We start from the raw sequence: 22,645 nt of genomic DNA on the forward strand, positions 1-22,645 counted from the left end.
GTTTCTGTGGGTGGCTGAGATCTAAACAGCCGTAGCCAAATCTTCTACTCAGCTCCGTGTGACGTTAATGTAGGTGACACTGCAGGTATCGTGGCAACTTCTTCATAGCGATTTGTTTTGTCTGTTTTGCCGTTTTCTTATTATGGTGTTTATAAATACTTTCACTCCCGACACTGGTTGACTCTAACGTGCAAGAGGAAAAGGAAGAGAGGAGATATACAAAATAAATAGCTAAGGAAGAGGTTTTACGTTGCCTCCCATGTCACAGAAAATTACGGTCCTAACTAAGCGTCCGTAACTAATAGCTTTTTACCTTAACTTGGCCCAGATTTTCGTCCTTCTGCTGCTTATTTCACGTAGCTCGGAAAAGGGCAATGTTATGGCGCTACATCTTCTCATAGCACTTCTTCGTGACTAGCAGCGTATTGTAGCGTTAATCTATTGTTACAACTCAGCATTCAAGATGGAAAGATGGCAAGTTTAGGCCAAGGAAGAGTAAAGAAAAAAAAAAAACTTCAATCCTACAAGTTACGAGTATATTTTTAACTTATTTTTTTTTCACCTCCGTCTTCCTACCCTCTCAGACTATTTTCTTCATCTTTAGAGAGATTTTTCGAATGCAGGGATTAGCCACAGCCTTCATTAATCCCCTCACTACCAGAACACCCTCCTGAGCTACGTAAAGTGTCTAGTAGCAGCAAAAACTTATAAAAACATGTCACCGTGTGGAAGGGTTTAAGAGCCTAACTAACTCCATGCTTTCCCTGGCCCTGTACAGAGGATGATTTTGTGCAAGGACCTCACTCGGCCGTGTGTAGATTAGTGCTTTCGTGTGTGTGTGTGTGTGTGTGTGTGTGTGTGTGTGTGTGTGTGTGTGTGTGATCACTACTCTTCTTAGTTTTCCTCGCATCCATTTCCCATCACGGGGTGTATGCAGCTCCCGTCTAACAACACTTTCACTCCTCTATACAACTCCGTCACGCAAGAGCCTATTTTCTCAGTCCTTCATATACACAAATGTTAACCCTGAATCTTTCCCAGTCTGTCCTTCCCTCTGCCTACGACCTTTAGTCTCTGTAATGCAGGTTCTCGACTCTCTCTCTCTCTCTCTCTCTCTCTCTCTCTCTCTCTCTCTCTCTGCATAAACGTATTTAATCACTGTGAGCTGTTAACATTAAAGCAAGCCTAACTACAGTAATCCCCCCACACACCTTCACTGCTACTACTACTACTGCTATTACTACTACGACTACGACTACGACTACTACTACTATTGCAACTACTACTGCTGTCGTTGTGTGATTCAAAGATAAACAAGAGCATACTGAGGTCTCGTTGAATAAATCGATTAGGAGCAGGTGTTACGGAATTATACTTTATTAACTGTATTCTCGGGAGACTGATAATCAAGTGGATAAAGATTAAAAAAACAGCGATAGATAGAGAGATTGGTAGATAGATAGATAGATAGATAGATAGACAGATAGATAGATAGATAGATAGATAGACTAGTAGATAGATAGAGACAAACAGATAACACAGAGACATACAGATAGACAGATACGCATATAGATAGATACATAGATAGACAGATAGATAAAACATCCAATAATACCCAAAAATCATGCTAATTCGAGGATAAAGAGACTCATCCACATAATTCTCAGTTTCATTCTCGAGACGCCATGATGACAAAATTATCCATCCACATCATTATCCAGACTCCCCCGCCCCCCCCCTTTTTTTTTTTTCATCTATGTAGGGAGAGGTAGGGTCCAAAAAAACAAGGGAAGAGAGAGTAAGAGAAGAGAAAGCACTACAGAGGGAGAACTACTAACAGCATGCCTGGTAAAGTGGGCCAGATACTCATTCATTCTCCATTTAAGCCCCTGGAATCCTGACTTTCCCTTGCAGACCAGGCCATCCATACAATACTTTTTTCTTGGTGCGGGCGCTCCACCTTACCTCTCTCTCTCTCTCTCTCTCTCTCACACACACACACACACACACACACACACACACACACACACACACACACACACACACACACACACACACACACACACACACACACTCATCCCTCCCCCCTGCCCCCCACCAATTCGTCCGTGCCATCAACAATCGTCACTCGTTCATGTCGCTTCTATTGTCACCACGGCGAAAATGTGTCTGCCAAAGTGCTCATTGTGTTTTGATGGAGGGGTGAGAAGGAGGAGGAGGGTGGGGAGGGAGAAGAGGGAGAGGCAGTGAGAGGAGCGAGGGGGGAGAAGCAAGGAGGTGAGAGGCGAGGGGGAGGAGGTGAGAGGGATGCGTGGAGTGGTGAGAGGGGACGGGTAGGGGGGGTCGGGGGGATGCGCGCAGGTAAAACAAGATTCATTTCACAACCCGAAAAAGCTTCCTCGTCGAGACCGCCTCCCATGACAGACTGAGAGAGTGATATTATTTGCAAGGAATTTGGGTTACATTGTTTAACCGCATTACCTCGCTGTTTGGGAGCACTGCCAACACAATGTATTAAAATCTGTTCATTCAAGGACCCCCGCCCCGTGAAACTGAGAGGGAAAGTAGGAAACCAGCATGGATTTTGGCGCGCGTGTGTGTGTGTGTGGGACGGGGTGTGGATGTGTGTGTGCGTGTGTGTGTGTGTGTGTGTGTGTGTGTGTGGGACGGGGTGTGGATCTGTGTGTGTGTGTGTGTGTGTGTGTGTGTGTGTGTGTGTGTGTGTGTGTGTGTGCGAGCTGGTAAATGTGGAGCTGGTGTAATTAACATAGTAGACAACAGTAAACATATGCGTCAATCAGCAGCTCTTGTGGCCCCAGGATCATGTAAATACGAACCCAGTGGACTGCTGGCTGAGTTTACCTTTTTCATACATTTCACCAATTACGGGCAGCAGAGAGGGAACTGAGGGATGTCTGTATATCTGGCCTGAGGAACTGCCTGGTTATATCAGTGCCACTGCATGAAGGCGTCCCTCATTCTCTCTCTCTCTCTCTCTCTCTCTCTCTCTCTCTCTCTCTCTCTCTCTCTCTCTCTCTCTCTCTCTCTCTCTCTCTCCACACACACACACACACACACACACACACTTGAAACTCTAAATGTCAGTCTTTATTGGCGTTTGGTAGGCTCTTTCTCAATGGCCGCAAGAGCAAGACGGGAGTTGTTTTGAGCGGCTCCGGTCTGGGCAAGATTACTGGGGTTGTCGTCTAGAAGTGAGCCAGGTTTCATGCCTGTACGTAAGAGCACAGAAATAGTTCACAAAAATGTACCGAATCTGGTGAAATATAAAACAGAAAAAAAGAAAGATAGGTAGATAGATAGACAGATAGGTGGATGGATGGAGGGATGGATAGATAGATGAACGGATGGGCAGATAGTGACAGAAATTAATAGATGGATAGATACATAGATAAATAGATGGATGGACAGACAGATCGATAGACAGACAGACAGATACATAAATAGATTAATAGATAGATGCTCGGACGGACAGCTAGGCAAATAATATAATCGATTCTACCCATAAATCCTGAGAACACTAAACTACGCTATTAACTACGGGTAAAAGGATAATTATACATCACAACATCTCTAGCGCAGGTGCCAAAAAAGATATATAAATTGGATTTTTATAAGTTTTCCCCGTTTATTTTCCATTTTCGTTAACTATAATTTGAATTTTAAGCGTAATGGATAATTTTGCCACATCTGGACATCCCGTGTGTGTGTGTGTGTGTGTGTGTGTGTGTGTGTGTGTGTGTGTGTGTGTGTGTGTGTACCACCTATAGTTCTCATACTTTCATATTGCCCAGATTTTTTTTTTTCCTATGGGTAATTTCATGCAGCTCATTAACAAACAAATTACAGCCATGATTCTACATCTTTTCCGCAGCACTTCTTCGTGACTAGCATCATATTCTAGTGCTAATCTATTGCTACAACCCGGCATTCAAGGTGGATAGATGGCAATTTTGAGCTAAGTTGAAGTAAAAAAAAAAGAAAAAAAAAAGCTAAGAGGTATATACAATAGAGCGCTCTTGTCCAAAAAAAAAGATGAGCTTCGAAATGTTGTTGAAATAATTTTGATGCTGATTTTTTAATACATTTTTTCCCTTAGTTTCACATTATTATTATTATTATTATTATTATTATTATTATTATTACGCAGTGACTGCAACAACGACAGAATATTTATGCGAAGGTGAGCTTTATAAATCAAGGAAAATTATATCGCCGTGTTGTATTAGATCATTCACTTTTACTTGGCGGTAATTTTCGTCTTTTTTTCATCTTCTTCTGCATCACAGAGGAAGACCAACACAATGCTACTGCTCAGCGTCCTTTTCACAGCACTTCTTTGTGACTAGCACTGCATTCTGGTGTTAATCTTCTCTTCTAGCTTACCATTCAAGATAGAGATGGCAGTTTTTACTCCTAGTTTATGTGAAATAAGAAAATCAATAAAAAACTAAGCCCGCCTTGTTCTCATAGTTCAGAGATTCACAGTTAACCCCTTGAGTACGACGACGTGTTTTATTGGTATTGTTTTCGTTTCCTCCAGACTATTTTATTCATCATATAGAATAAATTTGGTTGGGAAGGAGTACGTAAAACCTGCATCTAACCTCCTTAATTCGAAAAGTCTCTCCTAAGCTGAATAAAATCGTCTGGGGGTAGCAGGAATACAAAATAAAACGCGTCATGGCAGGGAGGAGGTTAGTGATTCGATAGCCGTGTGTGTGTGTGTGTTGTGTGTGTGTGTGTGTGTGTGTGTGTGTGCTTTATAGGGTCGTCCGTAAATTGCGTCCTCCAATCTTGCGTGTTGCGGGGACGGGTCATTCTGCCTTAGTGAGGATCGGAGACATAATAGGGTCGTTTTCTGAGTGATCTAGCAGGCTTCGTGGCACCAATTTCTAAGATATTTTTTTACACATTATACTTTCAAAATACCTGAATTCCAGTTGTGACTGTTAAATATTAGCGTGAGGGAGGACCAATCAACATGTTCTGTGAATTAGGCCACAAACTCATTCGTTCAACATCAAGCAAATTCTAACTTGTCCTGGCTTCTTTATTTAAATTTCTCAAATATTTGCTTATCATTTCCATATTGGAATTAATAAGGGAATACATTTAACGATCAATTAAACGTTTATAATGTAATAGTGCATAAGACTGGAAGGGTATACAGGATTGAGCAGAATCTATTTAAGCTACCCAATAACAATACCATTTTCTTTGAAGTTTTCTTTGTAAGAAAATGAATTTAGTAGCATAAACTATTGTGTTTTAATTTATCATCTTTCAAGCAGTCCTTTATTATTATTATTATTGTTGTTGTTATTATTATTATTATTATTATTATTATTATTAGATTATTAATATTATTTTTTTCCCTTCCATCTAATGTTTACTGCAATTTCCAGTTTAATCTTGTCCTTCGAATTGTGTTTTATTTCGACCAGAAACAATAATTATATTAGTTTATCAGCATTTTTTCTCTTCGTTATGAAAATGATAATCTAGGTTCATTTTATTTACGTTAATTCTTTGCACCGTATCCTTCGCTGAATAGAAAGCTGGTGATGATAAAATGAAAATATCCAGAATGAGGAGGTCAAAGAAGCTCCTTGACACCTCTTCCTTGGCGATTTATTTTTAAATATGAGTGGTTAACATCCTTCTGTATGTTATTTGTGCAGAGTATGGCGATCCTGGAAGGATTTCTGTAACACGAATGAGAGTGAGGTGCAATAAGCAAAATAAATCGCTTAGGAGCGTCCTCAAACGACGAGAATACAAGTCTTGATATAAGGTACAGTACAATCAGATACTAAAGCCCGCTCTCCTCCACTGCTTCTTTCACTGCTGGAGTCATAGATATTTGAATGGGACCCACAGACAGCATGCAAGTCTGTTCATTACGACATATTCAATCGTCTATGAATTCAGCCAAGAAATTACGGCAGGAGAGCACTGAGTTCTATAGAGCTCCATAGTATAGAGCTCAGTGCAGGAGAGGCGAATGGATTTAATATTTGATTACACATGATTCATACATACTTGAATTAGACTCACAGATAACATGCAAGTCTGTTCATTATATCACATTCAAATCGTCGACGAATTTAGCCAAGAAATTAAGGCAAGAGAGGCGAACGGACTTAGTATTTGATCGCACATGTTGCATTAATTTTGCTGTGCAGGATTCACTAAATTCTAAACTACAAATGAAATTGTATAGCTGCCTAGTTCTCCCTCAGTTTATTTTTATTCATTTGCTTATTTATTTATTTATTTTTGTTCTCTGAATCTTACCTCATCATATTCTTAGGTAGGAAATGAGATGGAGATGATGATGATGGAGATGATGATGATGGCGATGATGATGGTGATGATGTCGATGGTAATGACACGGATTCTCATTGATTAAGGAAGCTCCCTAACGCCTCTTCCTTAGCGATTTACTTTTGGAAAGGGGTGGTTAACATCCTTTTGTACGTTGTTTATGCAGAGTATGGCGATATTGGAAAGTTATAAACAACGCAGAATACGAGTTACAAGTAATAAACAAAGTAAATCGTTCAGAAAAAGTTGTTAGGGAGCTTCCACGAGAATACAGACCAAGGTATTATCGCTTTCGTTGCTGCTGATCATAAGTAAGTAGTCATGTGGAAAATAAAAGTTTGATCAGTAAATATTTTGCTGACTTAAATCAAGCGTAAAAAATGTTGTTATTGGAAAACAGTGAGAAGTTCAGTGATGCTTAAAGGATGAATGATTTGCCGCTGTTTGTGTGTGTGTGTGTGTGTGTGTGTGTGTGTGTGTGTCGACGCCTCGTACCGTGACGCCGCCGCTGACTTGCTAAACACTGAAAAAAAAAAAAAAATGTTCACGTCGAAACACTGTTACGTGGAGAACAAAAGGAAGAGTTACAGTACGGCAAACTCTACAGTCACCCACAAAAGTACTGGCTTTTTGCGAAGTGCGGTGACTGAATTCCCTTGAGTTTTGCTATTTTTGTTCAGATTCATTTGGTAGGTAATTTGTACCTTTTCCAACGACATATTTTGGCGGCCGATTAGAATTCCGCCGTCAAATGTTTTTTTTTTTTTTTTTTTCTTATTCGAATTCGCTGCAGTTTACATGTAGGTTAATGTAACTTTTTGGTGTCTTTTTCAATCAGTGGAATTTGTAGACTACGATATATTTTTTCGGCGCCTCGTTCAAATTAGGTGCAATTCACAAGAGAGTGCAAGATAGTTTTTAAGTATTTCAGTCAAGTTCGGCATTTTTACAAAGAAAGGAATACAAACTTCATGAGAGCAATGTAAACTTAAAGAATGCAATGTAAGCTTAAAGAATGCAATGTAAGCTTAAAGAATGCAATGTAAACTTAAAGAGTGCTATGTAAGCTTAAGGAGAGCAATGTAAACTTAAAGAATGCAATGTAAGCTTAAGAAGAGCAATGGAAACTTAAAGAGAACAATGTAAACTCTAGCCTTGACGATGCTTACACCAGTCACGAGTAACATCATTAATTATCCCTCCCCCACTTCCATTTTGTTCAGTTACCGCCTCGATGATGATAAAATGACGAGGAAAACGAAGCGGGCCACGCACTGACGGGTAGGTGGTGGGGGTAGTGGGTGGGGGGAGCGTCTTTCGGTATTAAGAGTTATAAAAATGCCCTTCAGGAGTTAGAAGAGATTTTGATTTTTTGGTTGTGGGTCATATTCTAGGTTGGTATAGGAGTCGAGAAACCTCTTCCGTAGCGATTTATTTTATTGAATTCATGTTTTCATTTTATTTAGCTTGGGAAGAAAACTCTGGAAATATAAATGGTTTCTCCAATATCAACACAATCGAGGTGGAGGGAGAGAGAGAGAGAGAGAGAGAGAGAGAGAGAGAGAGAGAGAGAGAGAGAGAGAGAAGGCTTAAACTTAAGGAATTTCAACGTGGGTCAAAGTAATAATCTAGAAATATATGTACTGTATATTATGTGGGTGTGTGTGTGTGTGTGTGTGAGAGAGAGAGAGAGATTTAACCTGTTTCTGTAGAGTCACGCACATTAACTTTTTTTTCATCTATTTCAGTCCCCCAAGATGCGATGGATGTAATCGTCTACGTGCAGGTCATCAGTCTGTCTTAAATATCACCTGTCAGTCGTCGAAATGAGCAGTTCTCCGGAGCACAGGCAGGTGAGAATTGCTAACAGGTGAAGAACTCAATTCAACTCATTAGCGTACCTACATTTTTTTTTTTATTACTCTATATTGATCCAAAATTGCCATCCCTCCATCTTGAATCTTGAGTTTAACAATAGATTAACACCAGAATATGATGCTAGTCACGATAAAGTGCAACAGATAGGAAGATGATAGTTGGGTCCGGAAGGTAAGAGGTGTGAACGTCGAGAGTATGGTGCGAGAGGCAGACCAAAGAACACCTGGGATGGATTCATAGTGTGTGACCTCAGGGACAGAAAAAAAAAAATGAATGGGGAGGCTGCCAGAGATCGAACAGCGTGGAGAGCCCCCATTAGATGACCACGGCCGACTCAAGCATGCATTTTGGAGCCTGTATAAATGAAATGAAGCGAAAAGAAAGGATGTACAGATGTAGCATTTTGTCTTTCTCTGCCAATTACTGTAGTTACGTAAAATACGCTGCAAAAAGATGAATACCCAGACCCAAGCTTAAACGAAAGAACTACAGCCGCTCAAATGATATAGTGTAGTACGAGAAACTTGAGTGTGTCTCTCAGTTTATTATAGAGAAGTATGAGAAAGTGGTGACTGTTTCTCATGATAGGGCGAAGTGTGTGTGTGTGTGTGTGTGTGTGTGTGTGTGTGTGTGTGTGTGTGTGTGTGTGTGTGTGTATGTGTGTGTGTGTTTTATTTCCCAGTGTTTGTATGGAGATGCGTGTGAAAATTGATGGCTTATTTTTCCTTTGCACATATTTGTATTTAGGTCAACTCACGGTTCTGTGCTTATTTATGTATGTATTCATTTATTTATCTTATCTATTTATTTATTTGTATGGTTCTTTTTACCTTTCGCATGGGTCGTTATTTGCTTTGGGAAATTTGTGATTGTGCGTCTCCTGTTGTTTGTCTGGAGAAGGACATGAAATAATTGTGATGCAGCGTATGTAATTATTGGCGTGTTGAACAACCTTTACTACTTTACACCAGATTAGCTTGTGGACACAGCTACAAATACGCTGGTAATGACTGAAATGAGTGTACGTTCATAAAAATCATTGTTCATAGCTTTCTATTGAGAGCAGTTTTTTGATAACCGTAGATCATGCATTTGGTGAGTAACATTCGCCATTCTTTCAGTAAACCTTTGCATTCAATTGGGTTATATTAAATACTGACTGAATTCAAGCCCTCCCAGGAGCGAACATTCATCAGGGTGCATTAAAATGCCCTTTCATGCGATGCTATATAGGCTACTCGCACCTTCTCAAGGTTCCCTCGATGACATAGACTCTAGCACTCATAAACACAGCCACTATAGCACAGTTTCTACATGCTCATCCCATTTTACGCTCATATGTGTGGTATCGGGAAGGGAAGGAAAGGGTCACTTCTCCAAACAGTGTTCTCCATCCCTGTGGATCACCCATGTCAGGCGAGTGCAAGCCGGTTGTTACAATTTATACATTCATAGATATATTGCACATAATAAGAAAATCGTATTGATTAAAAATCAGTACCTGAGGGAAAGCATTTTATTTTTCTTAATGCAGTATGGTTTAGATTCCTTGTTATAATATACTGTTCTGAGGAAAATACGATGCTGGCAAGTTAGCACGATTCAGTGGCTGTGAAACAAAAAAGTCCTTTCGTCAGAAAGTTACCAGCCTATAGGTTCATTACACGTACTGGACAACTTACAATCGTCTATACACAATTTCAAAAGAAAAAAAAAAAAGAGGAAAAACAGGATTGTTATTATACAACTAAACATCGCCGGGTTATCTGACAGACAACTGCAGAATCAGCTTGCCCGAGTAACTACCGGCGACCGTATCCGTATCCGCCTTTACCACTGGGGAAGCGAGCGGTGCCCTGGTACGTCACTACCGGGTGGTACCCGCTGCCGTCGGCCCAGTAACTGACCTGCTGCCGCCGACCGTCGGGAAGGTTGACCCAGTACCCTCCGTGGGCGTTGCCGGAGCCGTCGCCAGATTCGTCATGACCGAAGTTGGTGTTGCCGGCGGAGACCCCGTAGCTGTAGCTGTACGGGGTTGGCACCTGGGGACGCAGAAGGAGGCTTAAATATGATAGTAAAGAAAGACCTCGTAGCTGTAGCTGTACGGGGTTGGCACCTGGGGACGTAGAGGGAGGCTTAAATAAAACCCGGTAAAGAAATCTTTGAACAGGCAATTGGGTAACCTCAATATTTATCAAGAATTTGGAAAGAAAAAATTATATGAGTTTATACTCACGGCAATGGCACCATAACCTCCTCCACCGCCGCCTCCGCCACCATAACCACCGCCGCCTCCACCATACCCACCGCCACCACCTCCACCGTGTCCTCCACCAAATCCACCACCGCCTCCACCACCGTGGCCTCCACCAGATCCACCACCACCTCCACCTCCGTATCCTCCTCCACCTCCTCCACCAAAGCCTCCTGGCAGGGCCAGAGCTCCGGCCACCACCAGGGACATCACCATCACCTGGAGTAATAATTAGCGATTGTTGTAGGTATCTCTCTCAATCTCACAGTTCTGGCACTGAAAATACTAGTAAATGTGAAATATACGAAGAAATCATAACTGTCCGCATTTTGTATTATGTAGCCAAATACAGTAGAGAACGGTACAGTAAAAAAAAAAATGTAGATTCTTTTTTTTTTTTATGCCTCAAGTCATAACGTTGATTCAAAAGATTAACAAAGGAGAATCAAGCTGTAAAATGAGTATTTAACTAATCATCTCATGTTTACCGATAAATGCATGTTTGCTTGAGCTCCAGTGAGTGAACTGTGTGTTCCATGAGCACCATCGAGTCTTTATACCTCCAATGGCCCCCTCAGTCAGCCAAGGTCTTCCCGTCACCTGCTCTGCTCCATTCCACAGAAATGAAGGTCCATGTGACGCAATACAGAGTGAGCCATCACTGATGCCACAAGGTTCATTGAAAATTGTCATGTTATGGTGCTTGCTTTAAGCGAAATCGGCACGATCCAGATACCGGATTTCAGCTTTTACGAATGAATTATACTATATTTAACAATTAACAGAGGTCTGAGTTTATGCATGATGCAGGAGAATTGTGTGACGTGTGGTGGTTTTGGTATTACCCGTCTTCGCCCCGGAGGGGCTCGGGGACGGGTGTTGTTTTCACTCGGTTTGTCTGTTTGTTTGTCTGTGTCTGTCTGTCTGTCTGTCTGTTTGTTAACAATTTTACGCGAAAACTAATGGTACGATTTTGACTAAAATTGCAGGGATGATGGGCTATGACCTAATCACTTGATTAAATTTTGGGCCTAATTGGGCCAAGGCCTAGGCTGTAGGCCCAAAAAATGTAGAAAAAAATCGTTTTTTCGTCATAACTCCTTTCAAATTCGTCATATCGACATGAAACCAAAACCTAAAAGTTGATCTTTCAAATCCGCATCCTATAACATGGCTCATTACATCAAGGGGGTCACCCTGAAGTTAGCTGTAGGGTGGTCAATGTCAGGTGAGTCGGGCCTAAAATTTCAAATGGGCATCAAATCGTCAGTTTTCACCCGATTTAACCAAATTTAATATGTGGCATCTTTGACTAGATATCCTGTTGTGTTTACACGTCAGCACTGAAATGACTGCCGGGGATTGGTTTGCGGTGCCTTGGCACCTCCTCTTGTTGTGTGTTACGACTGCCAGAAGTCAGACAGTTTAACAGCAGTGGAAAAGGCACTGTTGAGGAATGTGCGAAGTACACTGAGTTCAAAGGAAAAAAAAAAAAACTGTGTTTCTCTATAGATGGGTAAAAATTAATCTGTTTGTAAAAGGTTAGAAGAGGGTGTGCTTGGATAATAAGGTCATATGTAGAGAATATGTGTAGAGTGGTGGAAATGGTGTAGGTTACGTGAATGAGTTTGAATTAAAGCGTGGTAGGCCAAGAACAATACAAATAATTATGGTAAAAGACTGTGTGAGAAAGTGTGACATGGATGATGATGAGGTTAGGGGACTGATAGTGGATCGAGCTGGTTGGATAAAGTGGATGAAAAGCTTCCGTGCCTTGGTGGATGCTGTGGGATTTAGCCTTGTTATAGTCTCGTCTTCTCTTGTACTTCGTCGGAGTCTGTTAACCTTATCATCATTAATAAGCGATGAAGTGCTGTAACTGGACCTGAAATCTATTGTATTCTTAAAGTAGAACTGGAAATTATGCCTGTTAGCCATATTTCTCTCCTTCATTGCATAATTTCAAAGGGAATGTACAGTTTAAGATTTAGTCATTTAGCGAAGATGGGGATGCCACTGTCGTACCCCTTCTCATCCAGTAGGTATTTTCTATCTCTTTCCCTCCCTCCTGTTTACGCTTTCGTCTTTTATTTTTCTTCCTTCTCGTATCACCTTCTGGCCATCACTTTTTTCCATCTATCATTCTCATCTGTAGCCTTTTTTTTTTTTCTTGATTTTCTTCCGTCATGTAACATCTACCGATTATTTTTTTATCTATGATTCATCCTCATCTTTTTTGCTCGTCTGGTATCACTCAGACGACTCACCACCTTTTCCCCTTTTCCTGTCTTTATTTTACGTATATATATTCCGGTCATAATGGATGGTAGTACATAAAAATACATAACGATGCCAATACAAATAAATAAGTAAATAAATGAATAAGAACTAGAATAACAATGATGCGAGAATACTGCCCATTTGAGGTTGCCTAGAGACGGCCAGTTTTTACCCGTCTGTATTTCTCTTGCCTTAAATTAATGGAGATTTTCGTCCTACTGTTGCTTATTTCATGTAGATCAGTGGCAGAATAGGACAAAAATGCGGCCATACAGTCTTTCCATATAACTTCTTCGTGACTAGCATCATACTTTAGTGTTATAGCTTAGCATTCAAGACGGGGAGAAGCTAATTTTACGCCTAGTTAAAGTGAACAGACTGTACATAATAACGAAGTTTGTGGGCCAGTTAAGGACATCAAGTCACAGGACCTACAGGTAGACACATAGACAAATACAACCAAAATTACAACCCATTCACCACGAGGACTGAAAAAAAAAAAGAAGAAGAATAACTGAGGAAGATAAATAAGAGCTGATGTACGAGATAGGTCATGCCTGCGTTTTTTTTTTTTTTTTTTTTTTTTTAATGCCTGTCGGTCGCTCGGTCTGTTTTTGCTTTAACTTTTTTCTTCTTGTCTGTCGGTCTGTCTTTGCTTTAACTTTGTCTGTCTGTCTGTCTGCCGGTCGGTCTGTTTTTACTTGTCTGCTGTCTGTTGGTCTGTCTGTCTTTGCTTAACTAATTTTCTGCCTGTCTGTCGGCCGGTCTGTTTATGCTTTAACTTTTTTTCTGCCTGTATGTCAGTCTCCTTTTCTTTTTCTTTTTTTCTTTTGAAGGCCTTGACCCAAAAACCTCTTTAGCTGTAGGTTGGTAGCCATGGATCACATCTAGGGCAAGGTTGAATATGAGGGTCAGAAGGTCTTGGGTCAAAGGTCAGGGTCACTGGGTTGAAAAGAGACCTACCCCAAGATGGTTATTTTTCCAGGTTTAGGGAGATTTCCAGGTCTAGGGGTATTTTCTAGTGCAGTTTATAAGGATCAAAGACAAATTGGAGTTATTTCCCCACGTCTGTATCAATTTAATAACAACACAGAGATGTACGAGGCCAGAAGACGTGTTACTCTCAGCATCCCTGTCAGAACAACTCAATCTGTGGACCACTACGTACAGATGTTGATTTTACGTTTCACCCTACATATCTTGAAGGGAAAATGCATTGTTTTTCCTCTGTTTCCTCTTGATACTGGTGTTCTCGTTCTTACCACCGTCCAGTTGCTATCCCCTCACGACTTTATTTCTGCAGCGAATGACCTGAAACTATGTATGTATCGGGGTTAGGTATCTCCAGACGCCTATATCAGATTTTAGATTTAGGCCTTCAAAATTAGTTATAGATCAAAAGGAGTTTTTAAAAAATGATGCAAAACCACACACACACACACACACACACACACACACACACACACACACACACACACACACACACACACACACACACACACACACACACACACACACACACACACACACACACACACACACACACACACACACACACACACACACACACACACACACAAAACAGTGCAAAATACCAAATGCCAAAACAACCATCCCAAGCAAGGCATATATTATACAGTTTCAAACACGCTACGGTAATGAGAAAGCTCGATTCGAACACGCTCTCTAGCCTGTTATGAATGTATTAGAGAAATGGTACCTTGTGCAGCCTATAAGGGAATACTTCACCAGAGGCTAACTCTGGGAAAATTCATGCATTTTTTCATAGATACCTTTGGTCAGGAGGTAGGTGGAAAGACTTGTTGCATACTGTTTTATAATGTAAGTCATCAGTGCCATTCCTATTTTAAAATGTTAGAAGTAGGCATATGATTAAATTCTCAGAAGCCTAATTGTTTGTTAAGGAAATACCTCCAGTCACCAGTGTGGGGTGATGAGTCAGGGAAGATGTAGAAAATGAGGCAATTGGAGTAAAAGGTTGAAAATCTCAACCATAGACTCAAATATGTTGTTGCTCTTTCGCTGGTTATTGTTGTCATTACCAGATTCAAACAAATCATACGCATGTCATAATGATCAAACATCAACAGGCATGAATTACATTAAACATACCTACTGGATCATTTTGTGTGTAAAAGAATATATGTAAATACGAAAAGCCCCAGTTCCTCATTTATTTTTTTTATTGCAAGGAAATAATTCTAACATAAACATTTGCATATACGTGAAGAATTCCCCAGCCAAGGACTGTCAAAGAACCCAATGTGAAACACATTTACAATTCACAATACCTCATACTACTTAAACAGCAGAGATAAACCTGTACAGAGCCAAAAATTCTCTTAGAATAATATAATAGCAGAGCCTTAGGTTCACATGTATAGCCAAAGAGGAGAATATTAATAAGTGTTAAGAACCCTTGATAAGTGTCTTTTTCGTGCTTATCACTCTGTCTCTAGCATAATCGGAAAACCTAGTGTGGGTCAATAGCCGTGGAGCTGCAGTGCCAGTGAGTCCAGGAAACTATCGTCGACCGTATCCGGATCCGCCTTTACCACTGGGGAAGCGAGCAGTGCCCTGGTACGTCACTACCGGGTGGTAGCCGCTGCCGTCGGCCCAGTAACTGACCTGCTGCCGCCGACCGTCGGGAAGGTTGACCCAGTACCCTCCGTGGGCGTTGCCGGAGCCGTCGCCAGACTCGTCATGACCGAAGTTGGTGTTGCCGGCGGAGACCCCGTAGCTGTAGCTGTACGGGGTTGGCACCTGGGGACGCAGAGGGAGGCTTAAATAAAACTTAGTAAAGAAAGACCCCGTAGCTGTAGATTTACGGGGTTGGTACCTGGGGATGCTGAGGAGAGGCTTAAATAAAGCTTAGTAAAGAAAGGTTCCGTAGCTGTAGCTGTACGGGATTGGAGCAAGGGGACTCAGAGGCAGGCTCAAATAAGACTTAGTAAAGAATACTTTCAACAAGCAACTGAGGAACTTTAATTTACCAAGAATTTAGAAACATACGAAACGAATTCATACTCACGGCAATAGCACCGTAACCTCCTCCACCTCCACCACCATATCCTCCACCACCACCGCCGCCACCTCCGCCTCCACCACCGTGGCCTCCACCTCCGCCTCCACCACCGTGGCCTCCACCTCCGCCTCCACCACCGTGGCCTCCACCAAATCCACCACCACCACCGCCTCCGTATCCTCCTCCACCGCCTCCACCGAAGCCTCCTGGCAGGGCCACAGCACCGGCCACCAGCAGTGACGTCACCAACACCTGGACAAGTGATATTATATGAAACAGCGATATAGTATTCCCCATCAGCAGTTATTGTGTTGATTATGCCACTGAATGCGAAATTGGTAGGAAGGGTTTGCAAATTATTAAACAAGGAGTGAGCACTGATTTCCAAAATAGTATTGTTAACTTCAGTCCAAAACACAACAAGCACAAAAATAATGAAGACTAAAAGCTGTAACACTAGTAAATATTTAACAGGCTCACCGATAAGTGCATGTTTGCTTGGGCTCCAGAAGCTGAACTGTCTGCTCCATGATCTCCATCGTGTCTTTATACCTCCATGGGCCCCTCAGACAGCCAAGGCCTTCCCATCACCTGAGCTGCTTCATTCAGTTGAGGAAATTACGGTCACTGTGTTGCAATACAGAGAGAGAGAGAGAGAGAGAGAGAGAGAGTCACATGTAACAGGCTGAACTGATCACTGACATGATACGGTGTGTGCTTCAGGCAGAGCTCAACTATAGCATCTTTGCCACCTGTTATAACATCAAAGGTTGGGGCCTCCCTCTCCTTCATTTTCGTGTGGTTGATGTTAGTTTTCTTTTTTCTTTTTATTTTTTTGACAGAAGGGCCCTGCGGATGATCACTCTCTGGTCCTTATTTTCTACTTAAAAACTTCATACAGGCCACATAAACCCATATTTTCGTTACCTGCACTTTTATTATTTTAAAATCTTTTGTGCAGAAAAACGAATTGTAGATTAGCTATGAGTCAGCTACATTGGAGACGGAAGACAGAGCATTCATTATTATATTACAGGCATTACTGTGAGTTCACATTTTTGCTGTACTCATTTTATTTTATTAAAGATTCTGATATTATCTTCTCTTACTCAGGAACTTTTGCAAGTGCTCGTTTGATGACAAATTACTAAAGCAATAACAGAGACTTTCGAACATTTCAGGCTGTTCAGATCAGGATCTGGGGAAAGTGGTATGTTCTCTATCACCTATGTCTGTTTATTATTTTCTTTACTCAGATCATTGAATGCTACGTTGTGAATGGCATATAGTAAAACTTTGCTTAAGTTCTGAGACGATACCTGTTAGTTACAATGTCAAGAGTAACATCACGTTGACGTAAATTTGACCAGAAATACATAGAATTCCTGCCTGAGCACAACAGTTTGGGTAATAAATTACTTAATGCTAAAAAGGAACAAGGAATTACTTCAGAGTATCTATATTTCTTATATTATCATGGAGGTTAGGATACCAAATCTGATTTATTTCCATAAATCAATGTCAGAATAATTAAAAAGTGTGGTAGGTTTGTTACTTTATCAATAGATCAATATATCTTTCTGTACACTGAGACTAATTAACAGCGTTTCCATCACAACTTGTTTGCAGATGCCATTGTCTTTGTTTCCATACCGTTATTGAGTCCACAATGACCAATGCTGACCAAAAAGTCTGAAAAAATATTTTCTCTTATTTTCTCATGTCGCGATTTCCAAAAATTTCGCGCCGTCGTATCGCAAGCGATAGCCAAATTTTTTGTCTGGTAATTTTCGGCCAACCCATGGACTTACGCCGTCCTAACACAAAGAGAATTAGGTCGATATCTGTTACCATTCTCGTGAAAGAAACAAACTCTTTTCTCATATTTTCTCATGTCGCGGTTTCCGGTAATTTTGCGCTGTAGCGTCGCGCTCAGTTGCCAGAATTTTTGTTAGGTATTACTCTCTCGCTCTCTGGACCTACCCCGACCTAATGCAAAAAAAAAAAAAAAAAAAAGTCGATATCTATTACCGTTCTCGTGAAAGAAACGAACAAACGCACAGACACACACTCATACACAGATTGACTTTATTATTTAGATAATCTTCAGTGATTACATGATAGTCATAAGGACATTTATAACACAGTCATTAACATCCAACGTAACATCTTTGTTAGGAACTGTTATGTCGTTGATTGTTTGTACTTATTAATTATTTAAATTATTTATTTATTTATTTACTTATTTATTTATTTTTATTCATTTATTTATATAGATAGATAGTTAGATAGGTAGAGATATAGTTTGACAGAAAGATAGATGGATGGATAGCTAGATATATATATATATATATATATATATATATATATATATATACTGTATATATATATATATATATATATATATGTATATATATATATATACTGTATATATATATATATATATATATATATATATATATATATATATATATACTTTATATATATATAAAACAAGTCTGTTCTTGTTGAAATAGATGGATAGATGGATATATATATATATATATATATATATATATATATATATATATATATATATATATATATATATATATATATATATATATATATATATAAAACAAGTCTGTTCTTGGTGAAATATTTCAGATGTTGACGAGCATCCCAATATCGTTGTCTGTCACTGGCTGGCTATATAAGCAAGGAACAGAGTTGCAGTGTAATAATATTCTCACAGTTTTCATCCAGTTCTAACCAAACTTGGTGCATGAGTTCAGAGTCAGCCAAGTGGATATCCGATCTTTTTTTTTTTTTTTTCTTTTTTTTTTTTTTTTTTTTTTTTTTTTTTTTTTTTTTTGAATAATAAGACAAAGGTCAAGGACTTAAGCAGTTTTGATCCTACAGTATTTAGACTGGTGGAAAGGCTGAGTACAGGGTAAGAAAAAAGGGAGTCTTATTTTGAGAACAACCAGTCAAATATCATGGTCACAGGGCAAGGTCAGAGTTAGACCCGTGTGCGTCTGTGTGTGAACGAAAGAAGGCAGTTTTAATGTGACATAAACGAAAATGAGTGGAAATGATGAGGATCAGTAAAAGGACTTTAATAGTTTTTTTTTTTTTTTTTTTTTTTTAAGAACAATATGTCAAAGATAAAGGTCACAGGGCAAGATTATTTAAACCAAACCTGGTAGAAGAATAAGGGGTAAACCGAAGAAGAGGAGATTCGATTTTGAGAACAATTAGTTAAAAATCCAGCTCACAGGGCAAGGTCAAAGTTCGACTAATGTGTGTTATAGTGTACAGTACTTGATTGTATCTGATGTTCGTCTGCAACTTGTATTTATTTTATGTTTCCGTGTAACTGTTGTGTCTGCCAGTACTACACACACCTCGACCTGTCCTTGGAGCCCTAACGCAAAACTGATTTATTAAAGTAAACATCCAGATATAAACTGACGTGGGAGTCCTGTTATTGACAACTAATTATTGCGTTAAATTACAGGTTTACTTCCCCTGAAAACTACACAGATGCCAAATTACAAATACCTAGTGACACAAACAGTAGGTGGCATAAATTTTCAGTCAGTAATTAATGGGGTGAGGAAAGCAGAACCTCCCGAGCAGCCATTACGATGCTAAAAACCAGTGAATGTATCTTTGAAGTTATAACAACGCCGTGCTTACCAAATGGCATTATCAATCAGTTTTAACAGACGCTCTCAAGCCATGATTTACTGGCCCAAATAAATATGTCCGTAACTTCGAGGGACAGTCCTTGCATCGTCGTTATCTATTGTGTGTGTGTGTGTGTGTGTGTGTGTGTGTGTGTGTGTGTGTGTGTGTGTGTGTGTGTGTTAGAGAGAGAGAGAGGGGAGGGGAGGGTTTCCTTGACCAACACCCACTCCTTTTAAAATACACCTACTATAGAAATAAATGTGCTGTTTCGAAAACTACGTTGCCAGTACCAAAGTGGCACAACTTGACTGAGTTTCACATTAATAAAAAAGAAAATAAACAAAACTGCTTTCAACCCATTCACTCGATCTGCCCATGTGCAAAAGGGTACATGCAAATTAATAAAAATACCTGTTCTTCTCATTGTTTTATTTCCAGCACATAATTTTGATGATGATACTTGAACCATTCCAAAGTCAAGAACTGCCGTATAATCCAGTGAGATACAGCTAAGCTTCATAGTTGTCCATGTTATTTACATAGAAGAGATAAGCTGTACAGTGCCACACACTCCAGTGTGATTGTCAGTTGATGTTCTACCATGGTCGGGGAAAGTAACGTGGGTCAATAGACGTGGAGCCGCAGTGCCAGTGAGTCCAGGAAACTATCGTCGACCGTATCCGTATCCGCCTTTACCACCTGGGAAGCGAGCGGTGCCCTGGTACGTCACTACCGGGTGGTACCCGCTGCCGTCGGCCCAGTAACTGACTTGCTGCCGCCGACCGTCGGGAAGGTTGACCCAGTACCCTCCGTGGGCGTTGCCGAAGCCGTCGCCAGATTCGTCATGACCGAAGTTGGTGTTGCCGGCGGAGACCCCGTAGCTGTAGCTGTACGGGGTTGGCACCTGGGGACGCAGAAGGAGGCTTAAATATGATAGTAAAGAAAGACCTCGTAGCTGTAGCTGTACGGGGTTGGCACCTGGGGACGTAGAGGGGTGGCTTAAATAAGACTTAGTAAAGAAAGACCCCGTAGCTGTAGCTGTAGGCTACAGGGTTGGCACCTGAGGACGCAGAGGGAGGCTTGAATAAAACTTAAAGGGCACTTTGAAAAGGCAAATGAGGAACCTTAGTATACCAGAAATCTGATAATAAATCTGAAATGAGTTCATACTCACAGCAATGGCACCATATCCTCCACCACCTCCACCGCCACCACCATATCCTCCACCAAATCCACCGCCACCTCCTCCACCGTGACCACCACCGAACCCACCGCCGCCTCCACCACCGTGGCCTCCACCAAATCCACCACCACCACCTCCTCCGTATCCTCCTCCACCGAAGCCTCCTGGTAGGGCCACAGTACCAGCCACCAACAGGGATGTCACCAGCACCTGTCAGTGATATATTAACGAGTGATGCGGGTTCAGTTTTTCTCCAGCAGTTTTGAACTGATAATAGTACTGAATGAAAAATATATAGGTAGGAATTGCATAATTACTTAAACGAATTAGTAAATTTTAGATACGTAATTCAGATATCACTCTTGGCACTGACAGTGCAAGTAGACTGATATTGAATTAAAAGCTCAAACTCGTGAATCGTATCTATCTTCACACAAGCTCACCGGTAAGCGCATGTTTACTTGAGCTCCAGAGGATGATCTGTCTGCTCCTTGATCACCATCGGGTCTTTATACCTCCGTGGGCCCTTTGGTTAGCCAAGATCTTCCCTTCACCTGATCTGTTTCATTCAATTGAGGAAATTATGGTCATTATGACGTAATGTGGAAAGAACAGTCACATGACAAAAATGTGTCGATACTGACGTGATACGCTGTTATGGTTCAGCCAGTGCTCGAACATACCATCTTCATAACCTGTTTTGGTGTCATTTTTTTTTTTTTTTCATTCAGCTGTATTGGAAAAAGAACAATAATTGTATTTTTTTTTTTTTTTTTTACTGGTGTCACTGTAAGTTCAAATGTTTTCCCTTGGCCATTTTTTCCAGTTATGAGAGACCCAGGTATCAACTTCTATTACTTAAGGACGTAATAATAACTTTGAGGTTTTGCAAGTATAAGTACCGGTATACGTTTGGTAACAATTATTGCTTGAGAAGTAATACAGGCCTTCCAGTACTCAGGAACCTATTTACTCAAGTCTTGGGGAAGGCGGTACGTTTTCTATCACCTGTCTTAGTTATTTCTTTATTTACATCATTAAAGGTTCATTGATAACTGATGTAAGGTGATTTTTTTATGTCAACTATGCATAAGTTTTGAGTCGCAGACCAGTTATTAAAAATCTGAGGAGTGACTTCACACAGATTTGAAACTTCAGTGGGAGTGCATGGAAGAGTACCAGTTTGAGCTTCACAATTTGGGTCTTAAAATACGTAACGATACAAAAATAAACAGGTATTAAGTCAAACCATCTGTATTTCTTCTACTGTCCTGGAGACTAGGAGACCAAATTTTATTAATTCCCATAAATCACCATCAGAGCAATTAAGAGTTTGGTTGCCTTGTTGCTTTGTTTTAGACAATGTCTTTACATACATATGCTACTAAATAGAGATAGATGGATAGATAGATAGATAGATAGACAGATAGATGGATAGAAAGATGGATAGATAGGTAGATAGATGAATGTATGCATGCATTTATAAAGTACATTCGGTAAAAGTCCTTTGTGTATAACATGATATATAACAAGACAGATATGTGAAACCTAACACTGTCGCATATACATAATTCTAAGTTTTGTTGGAAGCATTTTATCAGATGAGTGAATATTTTTTTTTTTTTTACTCAACCTTAAGCAAACTTGCCGTGGGTGTAGGGGCAGTGGTCAGCGGCATAAGGCCAACTTCATTATCCATTTCCTTCACTCGTCAGTCTCAGAATGTCCAGCTTCATTAAATTCTACACTTTTTTCCTTCTAATCTCAAGTTCTGGTCACTCCTAACTTTTGGACAGGTAATAATAAGTTAATGAAAATACTAGCAAAACAGTTATAATGTGTACAGTATATGCTAAAATAACTATCTGACAGCCCTAAATAAATTTATGAAGATAATATAAGTACAATGTGTGCGACGTCGTAACTCGGAGGTCGGCGATATTGTAGGCATGTGAGCTACGAAAGAAGCAAGCGGCCTGGCAGT

At 40.4% G+C, this 22,645-nt stretch overlaps 3 protein-coding genes across 3 annotated transcripts; all 3 read right to left on the reverse strand.

Annotated features, from left to right (window-relative positions):
• Positions 1-10,028: 10,028 nt before the first annotated feature.
• LOC145392783 (uncharacterized) lies at positions 10,029-11,173 on the reverse strand. The gene is made up of 3 exons (XM_080267072.1): positions 11,081-11,173; positions 10,463-10,699; positions 10,029-10,268 (listed from the first exon to the last, which is right to left on the reverse strand). Exons 1-3 carry the CDS (start codon positions 11,171-11,173, stop codon positions 10,029-10,031), a joined length of 570 nt encoding a protein of 189 aa, XP_080123198.1.
• Positions 11,174-15,304: 4,131 nt separating this feature from the next.
• Positions 15,305-16,598, reverse strand: LOC145392784 (uncharacterized). The gene is made up of 3 exons (XM_080267073.1): positions 16,509-16,598; positions 15,813-16,058; positions 15,305-15,544 (listed from the first exon to the last, which is right to left on the reverse strand). The coding sequence occupies exons 1-3, from the start codon at positions 16,596-16,598 to the stop codon at positions 15,305-15,307; spliced, it is 576 nt and encodes a 191-aa protein (XP_080123199.1).
• A 3,544-nt stretch (positions 16,599-20,142) lies between these two features.
• On the reverse strand, positions 20,143-21,116 carry LOC145392785 (uncharacterized). The gene is made up of 3 exons (XM_080267074.1): positions 21,105-21,116; positions 20,653-20,871; positions 20,143-20,382 (listed from the first exon to the last, which is right to left on the reverse strand). Exons 1-3 carry the CDS (start codon positions 21,114-21,116, stop codon positions 20,143-20,145), a joined length of 471 nt encoding a protein of 156 aa, XP_080123200.1.
• Between the last annotated feature and the right edge of the window lie 1,529 nt (positions 21,117-22,645).

The sequence above is a fragment of the Coenobita brevimanus genome, chromosome 23 (assembly GCF_032717465.1).
Source record: "Coenobita brevimanus isolate Jiangsu-jjx chromosome 23, ASM3271746v2, whole genome shotgun sequence".
Taxonomy (NCBI): Eukaryota; Metazoa; Arthropoda; class Malacostraca; order Decapoda; family Coenobitidae; genus Coenobita; species Coenobita brevimanus.

Coding starts and splice junctions, on each gene's coding strand:
- LOC145392785 (XM_080267074.1), bottom strand. Junction 20,383..20,652: donor GAGGATATGGTGCCATTGCT/GTGAGTATGAAC, acceptor CTGCGTCCCCAG/GTGCCAACCCCGTACAGCTA.
- LOC145392784 (XM_080267073.1), bottom strand. CDS start 16,598: ATGAAGGAGAGGGAGGCCCCAACCTTTGATGTTATAACAGGTGGCAAA. Junction 16,059..16,508: donor TGAAGCACACACCGTATCAT/GTCAGTGATCAG, acceptor TCACTTGTCCAG/GTGTTGGTGACGTCACTGCT. Junction 15,545..15,812: donor GAGGTTACGGTGCTATTGCC/GTGAGTATGAAT, acceptor CTGCGTCCCCAG/GTGCCAACCCCGTACAGCTA.
- LOC145392783 (XM_080267072.1), bottom strand. CDS start 11,173: ATGACAATTTTCAATGAACCTTGTGGCATCAGTGATGGCTCACTCTGT. Junction 10,700..11,080: donor TGTGGAATGGAGCAGAGCAG/GTGACGGGAAGA, acceptor TTATTACTCCAG/GTGATGGTGATGTCCCTGGT. Junction 10,269..10,462: donor GAGGTTATGGTGCCATTGCC/GTGAGTATAAAC, acceptor CTGCGTCCCCAG/GTGCCAACCCCGTACAGCTA.